Source organism: Pezoporus wallicus, unplaced genomic scaffold, assembly GCF_028554395.1.
Source record: "Pezoporus wallicus isolate ANWC-B61680 ecotype Strahan unplaced genomic scaffold, APGP_CSIRO_Pwel_v1 contig_8321, whole genome shotgun sequence".
Lineage (NCBI taxonomy): Eukaryota > Metazoa > Chordata > Aves > Psittaciformes > Psittacidae > Pezoporus > Pezoporus wallicus.
The window spans coordinates 1-13,815 of NW_026640553.1; the positions used below are offsets into that span (position 1 = coordinate 1).

Sequence of the window (13,815 nt, forward strand, 5' to 3'; positions counted from 1 at the left end):
GGACGGGACCCCCCCGATGACCCGGGGTGACCCCGGGGCCCGGCCCAGCGAGGGGACCCCCGGAAGACCCCCAAAGGGCTGCGGGTGACGTCATTCCCGCCGGGGCTCCGCCCCCCCCTTGGCATGGCCATATAAGGGAACGAGGCGAGATAGCCCCGCCCCGCCCGCAGGGAATAGGAACGGGGTGGGGGGGCACGGGAGCGACGGGGGGGAATGGGATGAAGGGGGGCACCGGATGAGAGACCCCCGGGGAGGGGGGACAAACACTGAAGGGGGGGATGCAGCAGGATGGGGGGGATACAAGTGATGGGGATGCAAGTGGCAGCAGGAGGGGGTAGTTTGGGGGCTATGGATGCCCTTGGGGGGGCTCTGGGTGGCCTGAGGAAGGGGCATAGAGAGTTCTGGGGGGTCTCTGGGTGCCATAGGGGGTCTTGGGGAAGGTCTGGGTGCCGGGGGCGGAAGGGGGGGTGCTTTGGGGCTCTGGGTGCCACGGGGCACCCTGGAGAGGCTTGGGGGGTCTGGGTGAGATAGAGGGCTCTGGGTGCCCTGTGGGGGCCCTTTTGGGGTTCTGGGTGCCATGGGGGGCTCTGGGTCTCTGCTCGTCCACCCCACACACTGGGTGCTACATTCACATCTCTTTATTCCCCCCCCCCCTTTAACCCTCCATAGGGGTCCCCTACAGCAGCGTAGCCAGCTCCACACGCTCCCCGCAGCACCCATGGGGGCCCGGGCGCTGCTCCTGCGGCCGCTGCCGGGCCCCATCCCTCCGCCGCCGGGACACGGTGCCAGCACCGGCTGCCAACGCCTCCGCCGACACCGAGCTCACCGGGGAGGAGGCGGCGGCGGCACCGGGCTCTGCAGGGTGGGGACGGGACACACACACACACAGACACCGTCAGCACCCCGGGGTGATGGGAGCCCCATGGGTGCTGCCGCCATCACCCCCCTGCTCACACTCACTTTGCCGCTCCAGGTCGCGCAGGGCAATGGTGGAGCCGGGCCGGGCCGGGGTCCCGCCGCGGTAGAGCTGCAGCGCTTCCAGGATGTCGGATTCCAGCACGAACTCCGCGTCCCACTCGTAGTTCTCATCCACCGACGTGTTCCTCCTGCGGGGATGGAGCAGGGGGACCACAAGAGGGTTAACCCCATGGCCAAGCCATGACACGGCACTGGTTCATGCCGGTGTCCTGCCCGTGGCTCACCTCTTCCCGGCGCTGCCGAGAGCCGGATCCATCCTCACCGCAGCGGTTCCGCTCCAACCCGGGGGGGTGCTGGGGCCGTTGCCCCCCAAGGACGGTGGGCGCAGGAAGGAGGCGCTGCCGCGGCCGCTGCTCTGGCTCGTCAGGCTGCCCCGCGCCAGCTTCTCCAGCGCCGGCGCATCCAGTGCCTTGCCCGGTGGTGCCCAGTTAGGCTGCGTGGTGCTGGCCGCTGGCACGGCCTCAGTCCTGGTGCTGCCGGGCCAGGCCGCGGTGCTGGGCAGCGATGCCTTGGCGGGACCCAGGGGGAGGCTGGGGGGCTCCAGGAAGGTGGTGGCTTTGGCACATGGGTCAATGCAGTCCGGGCACAGCGTCCGCCCCACGTGCTGCGGGGAGCCCTGCGTCCCCGGTGGGGTCCTGGTGGGGGGCTCCGGTGTGGGGGTGCTGGGCTCCGGCGGCTCGTCGCCGTCGACGCACATCTCCTTGAAGAAGGGCAGGCTCAGGAACTGGAGGATGCTGCTGCGGGCGGGGGGCTGCGGGCTGGGGGGCACAGCGGGGCTGGGGGGGGGCCGTGGGGAGCCCTCGAGGGGCAGCGAGTCCCACAGGGCGCTGCCGGGGCCAGGGTGCGGCGCCTCAGCGGTGCCGTAAGGCAAAGTGGTGGCGGAGGCCACGGGGCTCACGTCGATGATGCACAAGGCAGCGGCGGCGGCGGAGCCGCACACGGGGCTGCTGCTGCTGCCGTAGCCAAAGTACCGGCCCCGGCGGCTGGTCCAGGAGCCCCGGGGGGGCTGCCCCGCGGGCCGGGGGCGCAGCGAGACCCCCTTGCGCCAGATGGGCTCCTCCTCCTCATCTTCATCCTCCTCCTCTTCCTCACGGGGCAACTGCAGGCAGGGCTCAGGCTGCGGCACCGGGGGCTCAGGTTCCACCACAAAGCGGCCGTCGGGGCCGCGCCGGATCCGCTCCAGGGGCACGTGCTCCCCGGCGCTGCCATCGTCCGCGCTGTACCGGGACCCCGCGATGCTCAGGCCCAGGCTGGTACCGGCCTTCTCGCCCCACAGCAGCGTCCGGTGCAGGCTCCGGTAGGGAGACGGCTGCAGCTTCAGCTTCACGGTGCTGTCGGGGCTAGCAGAGCCATGAGAATTGCTGGAAGGGAGAAAGGAGCCGCTGCAGCGCCCATGGCTCAGCTCCAGGCTACTCCGGTTGCTCCCTGGGAGAGCCTGTGCCATTCCCTGGCACTAAATCCCTGCTCCTGGGCTTTCTGATCCTTCTTTCACCAAAAAAAAACAGGGGAGGGAGCTGGAACCCAGAGCATCCCAACCCCAGAGCCCCAAACTGCGGTGAGTGAGTGATGGGGAGCAGCAGGGACAGGACAGGGATGCAGCAGCAGGGACACGACGGGGATGCAGTGACGGGACACGACGGGGATGCAGTGACGGGACACGACGGGGATGCAGTGACGGGACACGACGGGGATGCAGTGACGGGACACGACGGGGATGCAGTGACGGGACACGACGGGGATGCAGTGACGGGACACGACGGGGATGCAGTGACGGGACACGACGGGGATGCAGTGATGGGATGTGACTTACTGTGGAGGTGGAAGCTTCTTGCTGGGGGAGAAGACGAGTGGTGGATCTGGAAGGCCATGAGAACACAAAGGGATCACACAGCAAGCACCACACAAGCGATGAGGAGGAAATGGCCCCAGTAAGACACCCCCACCACTCCCCCCAGCCCTGGACCATGGGGTCCCGGCCCCGGTTCCTACCCTGCCTGCGCTTGCGGCTGCGCGCGGCGCGGCGCCGGTTCATGATGCAGGCGGCCACGGTGCTGAAGATGACGGCCACGCTGAGGAAGCAGATCCCACCGATGACCCCGGCCAGCACCGGCTGCGGCAGGAGCCCGGGCAGCTGCGTGCGGGATGGGTACACCTCCATGCCTGCGCCAACGGGACACAGCGGCACCGGGGTGGGTACCCACGGAACAGGCACCCATCACCGCAGGGACCGCGGCAAAGCCTCAGCTCTGCAGCCGTGCCAGGCACCAGGAGCAGGGATGCTCTGCACGGAGCTCTCCCGCAAACTGGTCCATGTCTAGAGATGGTGAGCGCCCAGCGCTGGCTTTTGGGGATGCTTTGGGGACAATCCTGGACCGCACTGTGCACTTGACCCCTGTGAGCTCTGTCCCCAAGGCGGCCCCGGCCTTACCTGCTGTGGAGACGTTCACCGTGTTGCTGGGATCGCTGATGTAGCTGCCAGCAAAGGCCACCAGTCGGAACTCATAGAAGGCGTCCTGTGGGGAGCAGAGGGGCAGGAGCCGCGCTGGCACCATCCCCATGCCTCTCCAGCCGCCCCACCTGCAGGAGCACTCGGTGCCATCCCCACCTTGATGAGTCCCGGCACCAGGACCTGGGTCTTCGTGCTGGGGATGGAGCGATCCAGCACTTCCCACGCGCCGCGGTCCTGCCGCAGCTCCAGCGCGTACCCGCTGAGCGCCGGGGAGCGCCGCGCCGGCGGCTCCCAGCGCAGCAGCACCCCCCGCGCCGTGGCGTTGGCGCTCAGCGCCCGCGGTGGGGACAGGAGCACGGGCACGGTCACGGCCGGCGGCTCCGGAGGCACTGTGGTCACTGGGAAGCCTGTGGAGAATGGGGATGCTGGGATAACAGGAGCAGCGCTGCGGGGGGGTGGTCCAGGGTTCTATGGGGGGGGGGGTGTGTTTTGGGGAGCCCCATCTCACCCCTGGGCATGGAGGTGATGATCTGGCTGAAGGGGCCGCTGCCCAGCTTGTTCTGGGCCAGGACACTGAACTGGTAGCTCGTGTCTGGCTGCAGGTTCTCCACCAAGAGGTGCTGAGCCCCCGGCGGCACCGAGAGCGCCAGCCAGTCGTGATGAGCGCGGGGCGGGTGCTTCACCCTGCAGGGATGTGGGGCCCATGAGCACAGGGGTGGTGTGGGGCCGGGAGCGGCGGGCAGGGGCTCTGCCCGTGGGCACTCACAGCGGCGTGTACCACACGCTGAACCTCTGGAAGTAGCCTCCATCAAAGCCAGGCTCCCAGGAGACGTTGGCAGCCAGCGGGAGCGGGAGCACGGAGACGTTGGTGACAGCGTGAGGGCTGGTGCCTGGGGAGGTGTTGGGGGGGGGGGAGCAGAAATGTGGCACACAGGGAGTTGGAGGGGGGATGCTTGGGGCCACCCCAGCACCAGGCACTCACCCAGCACGTGGACGGAGGTGACGGCGGTGACGGTGGCCACGGCGCTGGTGGCTGCACACTCCCAGAGCCCGTGCTGCTCCTTGCCCAGGGGCTGGAACACGAGGCTGCTGTTCCCATCCACCCGGGCACTGCCCCAGCTCTTCTTCCCTGCGCTGCCAACCTGCGGGGCAGAGCAGCGAGGGGCTCGTGGGGGCCACCACCAGCACGGGGGCTGCTCTAGGAGCTGAGGGGCAGGTTGGGACCCTCAGGGCAACACAGGGAAAGAGCCCTGAGTCCCTTCTCCTGGATGGACTGGGATGCAGGGACTGGGGTGCAGGGATATTGGATTGCAGTGACGGGGATGCCCCAGAGGCCAAAAGCAACATCCATCACCCAGGAGGTCTTGGTTGGCTCCCCAGAGCAGCAGCTCCTACCTTCATCCATGTGATGGTGGGTGAGGGATCACCATGGGCTGCACACGGGATCACCAGCTCCCGGCCCACCTCCTGGAAGTATTCCTCCTTGGGGCGCACCGTGAAGGCAGGAGGGTCCTGGAGGACAGGGATGAACCCAGTGTGGATGCACAAAGGCACCCATCGCACCGGGGCAGGGTGGGAGCAGCCTGGGCTCACCTTGAGCAGGACACGGGTGGGCCGGGAGGCACCGGCGGTGCCGTAGCTGTTGTAGGGGGTACACGTGTACAGCCCCAGAGCATCGTCGTTGCCCGTCGCGATGACGATGGAGCCATCGGGTCGCATGGACCAGCCGGGGAGCTGGGAAGAGGTGGGATGTGGGGTCAGGATGAGGGGCTGCGGGGGGGGAAGCAGGATGGTGGCAGTGGTGGTGGTACCTTGTCCAGCTCCAGCGGGCGCCCGTCCCTGGTCCAGCTGACCGAGAGCAGCGGGGGGTTGGCTCGGGATGGGCAGCGGATCACTCCCCGCATCCCTTTGGGTAAGTGGGTCTCTGGGAGCATTGTGGTCACCTGTGCTGGATCTGTGGGGACAAAGGGGGGTACCAGCACCTGCAGGAGGGCAGCAGGAGCCGGGGTCCCTGTAGGGGCTGGTGACAGCCTGGGGCTCCTGAGGGCTCTTACATAGCACCGTGACGAAGGCCGAGGCGGAAGGTGGCTTCCAGAGCCCATTGCTGGGGGTGCAGGTGTACTTCCCAGCATCATCCGGGGTCGTCTGCTGGAGCAGGAGGCTTCCATCCACCAGGACACGGACCCGAGCCTGGAGCTGGCTGCAGGGGACAGGGAGGAGATGAGTGAGCTCCTCCCCACCACGCTCAGCTCCAGCCCCTCGGTGCCAGCCCCGCGGTACCTGAGGTGGAAGACATTGGTGCTGCCCTGGAACCAGGTGTAGGTGAGGTTTCCCGGGTACGCCTCCGCCTGGCACGCCAGGAAAGCATCTTGGGAGACGTTGACGGTGATGTTCTGGGGTGGCACCACGATGACGGGCGGCCCTGAGCACGGCACAGAGCGGGCAGTGAGGGCTGCGGATACGGGGTAGCCCCGGCTGCTCTCAAAGCCCCATCGCATCGACCCCAAACCCAACCCCTACGTGCGCCGGGGTGGCCCCTGCTCTTACCCTGCACGAGCACACGGGTGGTGTGGGTGATGGTGCCCTCCTTGCTGGACGCGTGGCATGTGTAGGCGCCCGCGCTGGCGCGCTCCACCACGGCGATGCTCAGCGTCCCGTTCCTCACCTGGTGACAGGAACAACGGTGCCACGGGTGTCCCTTTGCCCCCTATGGGATCGCAGTGGTGGTCGTGGCCAAACCTGCACCGCGGCCCCGCTCCGGATGGGGAGGTCGCTCCTCTTCCAGCTGACAACGGGCTGGGGGTTGCCGACGGCCGTGCAGGTCAGGCTCAGCGCATCCCGGTCCCGCACCTCCACCAGCGCCGGGGGGGTCTCCAGGAACGTGGGGGGAGCTGCAAAGACAAAGCCAAAGCCAGACCCTGACCCCCGGCGGATGCAAGCCCTGGATGCGGGGTCGGAGGTGGGGTGGGGGGGATGTCCCGGTTACCGGTGACGGTGAGGTGGACCCAGGTGCCGTTCTGGAAGTCGGCGTCGGTGCTGTGCCGGTCGAGGAAGAGCACGCGGCACTCGTACCAGCCCTGGTCCTCGGCGCGCAGGAGGTCGATGCGCAGCGAGGCGCCTTCCTCGATCCGCACGCGACCTGGGGGCACGGAGTGACCGTCACAGGGACGCCGGCACCACCGGGGTACCCCCACCCCTCATTGCACCCAGTGCCCCGCAGGGTCCTCCTGGTGCTGCCGGAGCCTGGGAATGGCCACGGAACTCGGTCACACCGAGGTTTAGGGCTCCAGGGAGAGGATGCGGCCATGGCTTTGCCCACCCTAGGGTGGCCTCATTGGGGAGGCCCCCCCATCACCGGTCCCCCCAGCCCGGCAAAGGGATGAGCACCACGGACCCCCTTAGGGGATGTGGTGGTGGCAATAATGGGGGGGCTCTCCCCGGCCGTGGGGCCCATGCAGCCCCACAGCCCCTGCGATGAGGAGGAGGAGAAGGGCGCAGAGCGGCGGCGAGCGCGGCTCTAATCCCCTGCGCTATTATCAGAGCCCTAATCGGCTCAGGCGGCAGCGGGCAATTGGCTCAGCTGCAGTTGGGGTGCACCCAGCACCCCGGCCCCCAGCACCCCAAGGGCTATGTGACCCCCAACCCAGACCACGGCTCCGGGCTGGGGAGGTGCGTTTAGTGCCCTGTGGGTCATTGCTCTTTGGGCCCGTGATGCTCCTGCTGCCATCCCAGAGCTTCCCAGTGACATCCTAGAGCTTCCTGGGACCAGCGGCTTCCCAAAGGGAGTTCTGCCAAATCCCACTGTTGGCTCAACCCGGTTTGGTGCCGTCGTTTGGTCCAGGAGCCACCAGAGCCCAGGCTGGGCTATGGGAGGCTGCGCCCTGCCCAGTGAGCGCAGTGAGGAGGAGGAGAAGGAGAGCCAGGCAGGCTGGTTTGGGTACGGGATCACACACGGGATCATCACACATGGGATCCCACACGGGATCATAGAACACGTGAACCCATGCCAGTGGCTCCTGGAGCTCCCTCCGGCCACATCTCCCCATGGGCAGCTCCACGAGGTGTGGGGCCGAACGGGTCTGGGTACTGCTGGTGCCATCCCTCGCTCCCAGCACAAAGCAAAGCCCCGGGAAAACCTCGCCCAGGAGCAGCAGCAGAATCCCGGTGGGACGAGGGGGTTCCCGTGTGAACGCTGGGAAGCGCCGGGAATCCCCATCCCTGCCTGCAGCTGCCGGCTCCGGAACAAAGGTCCCTTTGGAAGGGCCCAGGGGATGTGCCCCAGCCTCCTCTAATCCCCCCGAGCCGGCCCCAGCCCCCTCCTCCTCCTCTTCCACCCCCTTGTGATAACAAAACCATCCCCCAGCGCCTGGCAACCGTCATTCAGAGGGACACAAAGGGGGCTGCAGCCACCGGGATGGGGCGTCCGATGGATGCGGACAGACGGGGACGAGGAGCATCCGGTCCCCCGAGCGACCCCAAGGCTCTCATGGGGCTGGTGGCAGCTCAACTGGTGCTCCCAATCGCCCCTCGAGGGACACGGGGGGGTGGGGGGAGAGCAGGGGCTGCCCCCCGGTCCCTCCATCCCTTCCCAGCCCTGCAGGGGATTGGGAACAAGCCGCCCCGATGCCATGGTGACAGCCGGCAGCCCCCCTGCCACCAGCTCGGCCTCATTACAGCCACCAGCCCCTTCCCCCATGCGGGCTGTGTCGGTAACCGGAGCTCCTGCAGCCGAGGGGCCCCGGTGCCAGGCTCAGGTATCAGCAGCCTGGCCCAGGTATCTGGTAAAACCAGTGCCTTGTGCTCACTGCCATCACCACCGGTCCCACGGAGCCAGCACAGGAGCAAAGGGGGAGAGACCCCAAAATCCATCTCTTCTGCCCATGGCTGGCTGGAACCGCAGTGATTTGGGATTAAAGGCTCCCAAGCGGGCACCATCCAGCCCTCCCCATGCAGAAGAGGTCGGTGCAGCCCTCCCCACTCCTCAAGGGATGCTCTTTGCCTTTACCTCCATGCTCGCAGGGATCCCTCAAGCTCTGCTGTAAATACCCGGTATATCCCAGTATATCCAGGAGCAGATCCCCCTCCCACGCCGCGCAGCCCTGCCCCGGAGCAGCTTTACTCCCATTAGTTCCTTCACCAAAATCCCATTCCCAGGATCAGCCTTCCGGCGGCAGCATCCCACCGTGCCCAGCACAACAAACCGGACGGGAGAGCCGGGCCGGTTTGGGGTTGCCAAGCAGGAGGTGATGGGACCTGCCCATGGAGCTGCTCCCACCCTGCATCCCGGTACCCACATCCCCCTGCTCCGGGCATCCCCGGGGCTGCTGCACCCCAAGGAGACCCTGCTCTGCAGTGGGGACCCCTTTGGTCACCCCAATACATCCCGGAGCCGGAGGCAGCATCGTGATGGGGTCCAACGGCAGCAGCAGCCCCAAAAGTGGGGACCCCACAACCGCACCCCCCCACTCCGGGACTTACCGACGTACTCCGGGTCCACGCGGGGGGAGTAGAGCCCGAACTTGATGAAGATGGGGAGGACGAAGCCGAACCGGACCCACTCGATCACGTAAAGCGGGGGCCGGTTCTCGAGGGCTCCCGGGAGGCCGCAGCTCAGCACCGTGCTCTGCCCGACCCGCCCCACCACGGACCGGGGCTCGTTCTGCCCGGTGCCTGCGGGGACAAGGCGAGGGATGAGCCCCGCCAGCGGAACCACGTGCGCTGCCCCCAGTCCCGGTGCCGGTCTCTTACCGTCGGCGCCGGCGATGAGGCTGAGGACGGCGGCGCGCAGCCACCACCGCATAGCCCAGGTCCCCGCGGGTCGCCGGGGGCCGGCAGCCGCTCACCGGAGGCTCCGCCGGGCTCCCCGCGAAGAACCGGCCCCGGGCGGGGGGCGCTGCCGGTCCCGCCGCCCGCCGCTCCTCATGCCCGGCCCCGCTCGGCTCCGTTCGGTCCCCGCTGGGCTCGGTTCGGCTCCCCTCGGCCCTGCTCGGCTCTCCCCGTGCTCCGGCCGCCGCCGCCGCAAACAAACCCGCGGCGCCGGGAGGGGCCGGCCTAAGCCACGCCTCCCCCCCGCCTGTTGCCACGGCGACAGCCAATCGGTAGGCCTGAGCCTGGCGCTCCCCGAAGCAGCCAATGGCGGGGCGGGGAGGTGGGAGACGCGGGGGCTGCTGGGAGATGTAGTTCGGCCACCGGGGCACATGGACAGCGCTCGGAGGGCACTGGGGGCTACGGCGGAGACCCCGGGCAGAGGCTCGGGCCGTGCCAGGCTGTCCCAAGCCGTGCCAGGCTATCCCAAGCTGTGCGAGGCTATCCCAAGCCGTGCGAGGCTATCTCAAGCCGTGCCAGGCTATCCCAGGCCATGCCAGGCTATCCCAAGCTGTGCCAGGCTATCCCAAGCCGTGCCAGGCTATCCCAAGCCATGCCAGGCTATCCCAAGCCGTGCCAGGCTATCCCAGGCCATGCCAGGCTATCCCAAGCCATGCCAGGCTATCCCAGGCCATGCCAGGCTATCCTAAGCCATGCCAGGCTATCCCAGGCCGGGCTGTGCCATCCCAAGCCATGCCAGGCTATCCCAACACATGCCAGGCTATCCCAGGCCATGCTGTGCCATCCTATGCCATGCCAGGCTATCCCAAGCCATGCCAGGCTATCCCAGGCCGTGCTGTGCCATCCCAAGCCAAGCCATGCCCAGCTCTTACCCACTGCACTGCATTGGCACCATGCTAAGCAATGCCGTGCTATGCCACACTCAGCCATGCCAAGCCAAGCCTTGCCATTCCACGCCTTGCCTGGCCAAACCCTTCCCTGCCGTACCACACCGTGCCACGCTGGGTTATCGTGCCCTGTGTGCCATGCCAAGCTGTGCCATTCTTTGCCATGCCCTGCTGAGACTTTCCTGCTGTACCACACCACACCACGCCACGCATACCAAGCTCTTCCCTGCCATGCTGCACCATATAACACCCTGCAGAGCCATGATGTGCCATGCCGTGCCGTGCCCGGCCGCACACGTGTAGGGGCCCAGGGCACCCCGTGAGCGCTGCCATGCCCCTGCTCTAATCCCATCCTAAACATGTCCCTGGCACAGAGACGGCCACCGGAGCCGTGTCCCCCCCCTCTGCGCCGCGCTGAGCCGGAGCTGGGCTGCCCGCCAGGCCGGGGGCTCCGGGTGCCCTCGCGGCACCGGGGCTGACCGGGAAGGGACCACCCCTGGTGCCATCGAGGAGTCGGCATCGAGCTCTGTGCTCAGGCCATGTGCGGCAGCACCAGAGCACGGAGCCAGGGGGGGCTGGGGCAGAGCCCCCATCCCGACCCCCCCCCCCCCCTCCCCGTGTTCCCTGGGGCAGGGGGGTCCCTGGTGCCCCCTGGCCCGGCCCGGCCTGGCCCCCTGAGCCTGGAGACTCTTGAGGACAGCGCTAAAGTAAGAGGAGTTAAAGGAAATAATTCTGCGCTTAAGCTGCTTTCCGGCCTCTCCCGGGCCCATGTGAGCCCGGCGGCTGCCGCGGGCTTAGGGCACGGTGCTGGCCCCTTGTCCCCATCATCCCCATTGTCCCCCCCCGTGCTCTGCTGGGACACCCCCCCCCCCCTCCCAGCCCCTCATGCCCCAGGGAATGGGGCCAGGCAGAGCCAAGCTCCCCCCATCCAGCCCCACATCCCGGTGCGGCGGCACAGCCCATGGGAGCCATGGCATCGCCCATGGAACTCGGCTTCCTGCAGGGAGGTGGTGATGTTTGGGTGCTTCAAGGCACTCTATGGGGGTCCCGGTGCCCCCCCAGCTGCCCCAGGGCTGGTTGCTGGCGTTCCCGGCCATGTGCCGCGTGCCCGAGGCACGGGGCCGGTGACACCTCTTGCACTTGGGATTTAAATGGCACCAAGGTTAGGAGCGGCTGAGAGGAGATTTCCAGGATCGGACTTTGGGATGGAGATGCCTAAATTCCGTCTAAGCTACACTTTAAGCATCAACGGCCTGCGATGGCCCCTGTGGTGAGGCCGGTGCCGGGCAGGGATCCCGGCAGAGCCGCCGCTTCCGCATGGACAGACCTGGAGAGGAGCCACAGGAGAGTCCTTTAATGCAGGAGGAGGCATCGGAAGCTGGGAAAGACCCTTCCATGATTCGGGGCGCTGCTCCGGTGGCGGCCGCTCACGGCTCCGTATTGTCCTCCCCGGCGCTGTGATGGGGAAGATCCCATTGGAGCGCTGGGCATTGGGAGCCGCAGCTCGGGGCTGGCAGCACCTACCCGCGGCGCTGGCAGAACCGGATCACGGCTTCCTCCTGCTCCCGCGTCTCGATGGAGCCGGGCCGCAGGCGCCGGATCTCCCGGATGGCATCGGCACCCTCCAGCTGCCGTTCCTCGGCCACGTAGCACGCCAGCATGGTACCGGTGCGGCCGTGCCCCAGCATGCAGTGCACGGCCACCGCCTGCGTGCCGGTACCGCGCCGTCAGCCTCGGGTGTTGCCTCCGGTGCCACCACCCCCCCCCGGTGCTGTCCCCACCGTTACCTCCCCGCGGGCATTGGCCACCTCGACCAGGCGCAGGAAGGTCCGGATCTGCGCCGGCGTCGGAGGGGTGAAGTCGGGCACGCGGAGCCGGTGCAGGCGGATGCCGGGGCAGGTGCCGTGGTGCGGGGGGTCCCGCTCGGTCAGCGACACCAAGTGCCGCACGCCCTGGCGCAGCAGGAACTCGTAGTGCGCCGGCTCCCGCGGCATGGCCAGCCCTGCCAGCCGCCCCACGGACACCCACGAGAAGTTGGGCGGCTCCTTGCTCCCCATCGCCGTGGGGACAGGGAATGGGGCGCTCCTTGGGGCCACAGCCCTGGGACCCACAACCACAGCCCCCCCCCCGCCCCCCGAGCCCTCAGTCAGACCCCAGGGAACCGAAGGAGCGCCAGGCAGACTTTGGGCAGATCCGCAGGCCCCCAGTCAGACCCCCTGGGACCCCCAACCAGACCCCTGGGACCCCCAACCAGACCCACAGAACTCTCAGTCAGACCCCCAAGACCCCCAACCAGACCCCTGGGACCCCCAAGCGGGCCCCTGGGACCCCAAAAAAGACCCCTGGGACCCCAAAACAGGCTCCTGGACCGCATAACAAGCCCCTCGGACCCCATAACAGGCCCCTGGGACCCCCAACCAGACCCCTAGGACCCTAAACCAGGCCCCTGGACCCCATAACAAACCCCTGGGACCCCAAACCAGACCCCTAGGACCCTAAACCAGGCCCCTGGACCCCATAACAAGCCCCTCGGACCCCAAACCAGGACCCTGGAGCCCATACCAAACCCCTTGAACCCCATAACAGGCCGCTGGGACCCCAAACCAGACCCCTGGGACCCCAAACCAGGCCCCTGGACCCCATAACAAGCCCCTCGGACCCCATAACAGGCCCCTGGGACCCCAAACCAGACCCCTAGGACCCGAAAACAGGCCCTGGAACCCATAACAAGCCCCTGGGACCCCAAACCAGGCCCCTGGACATCATAACAAGCCCCTGGGACCCCAAACCAGGCCCCTGGACCCCATAACAAGCCCCTGGGACCCCAAACCAGGCCCCTGGACCCCATAACAGGCCCCTGGGACCCCAAACAGACCCCTAGGACCCCAAACCAGACCCCTAGAACCCCAAACCAGGCCCCTGGACCCCATACCAGGCCCCTGGGACCCCAAACCAGGCCCCTGGACCCCATAACAGGCCCCTAGGACCCCAAACCAGACCCCTAGAACCCCAAACCAGGCCCCTGGACACCATAACAAGCCCCTGGGACCCCAAACCAGGCCCCTGGACCCCATAACAAGCCCCTAGGACCCCAACCAGACCCCTAGGACCCCAAACCAGGCCCCTGGGCCCCATAACAAGCCCCTGGGACCCCAATCCAGGCCCCTGGACCCCATAACAGACCCCTGGGACCCCAAACCAGAGCCCTGGACCCCATAACAGGCCCCTGGGACCCCAAACCAGACCCCTACGACCCTAAACCAGGCCCCTGGACCCCATAACAAGCCCCTGGGACCCCAAACCAGGCCCCTGGACCCCATAACAAGCCCCTGGGACCCCAAACCAGGCCCCTGGACCCCGTAACAAGCCCCTGGGACCCCATACCAGGCCCTGGACCCCATAACAGGCCCCTGGGACCCCAAACCAGACCCCTAGGACCCCAAACCAGGCCCCTAGGACCCCAAACCAGGCCCCTGGACCACATAACAGGCCCCTGGGACTCCCAACCAGGCCTCTGGGACCCCAAACCAGACCCCTGGGCCCCTCAACCTGACCCCTGGAACCCCAGCCCAGGCCTCTGGGACCCCCAACCATACCCCATAACAGATCCCCCGGACCCCCACCCAGACGCCCAGGACCCCTCAACCAGACCCCCAAGGCCCCCACGCAGACCTC

At 67.7% G+C, this 13,815-nt stretch overlaps 2 protein-coding genes across 3 annotated transcripts; both read right to left on the reverse strand.

Moving 5' to 3' along the window:
• Positions 1 to 669: 669 nt before the first annotated feature.
• Positions 670 to 9,370, reverse strand: IGSF9 (immunoglobulin superfamily member 9). Its single transcript, XM_057419424.1, has 20 exons — positions 9,176 to 9,370; positions 8,906 to 9,097; positions 6,414 to 6,566; positions 6,167 to 6,318; positions 5,975 to 6,092; positions 5,708 to 5,849; positions 5,482 to 5,627; positions 5,239 to 5,381; positions 5,021 to 5,161; positions 4,823 to 4,939; positions 4,410 to 4,569; positions 4,194 to 4,317; positions 3,936 to 4,111; positions 3,584 to 3,834; positions 3,407 to 3,491; positions 2,968 to 3,138; positions 2,789 to 2,834; positions 1,203 to 2,339; positions 961 to 1,106; positions 670 to 855 (listed from the first exon to the last, which is right to left on the reverse strand). Exons 1-20 carry the CDS (start codon positions 9,225 to 9,227, stop codon positions 677 to 679), a joined length of 3,831 nt encoding a protein of 1,276 aa, XP_057275407.1. The 5' UTR covers positions 9,228 to 9,370; the 3' UTR covers positions 670 to 676.
• Positions 9,371 to 11,264: 1,894 nt separating this feature from the next.
• On the reverse strand, positions 11,265 to 12,227 carry DUSP23 (dual specificity phosphatase 23). Of its 2 annotated transcripts, none has more exons than XM_057419411.1 (3): positions 11,928 to 12,227; positions 11,665 to 11,846; positions 11,265 to 11,467 (listed from the first exon to the last, which is right to left on the reverse strand). In XM_057419411.1, exons 1-3 carry the CDS (start codon positions 12,195 to 12,197, stop codon positions 11,386 to 11,388), a joined length of 534 nt encoding a protein of 177 aa, XP_057275394.1. In that variant the 5' UTR covers positions 12,198 to 12,227; the 3' UTR covers positions 11,265 to 11,385. The 2 variants fall into 2 exon arrangements, with proteins under 2 accessions (XP_057275394.1, XP_057275395.1); XM_057419412.1 differs by lacking the exon at positions 11,265 to 11,467 and adding an exon at positions 11,546 to 11,595 and having other exon boundaries at positions 11,928 to 12,225.
• Positions 12,228 to 13,815: the final 1,588 nt, after the last annotated feature.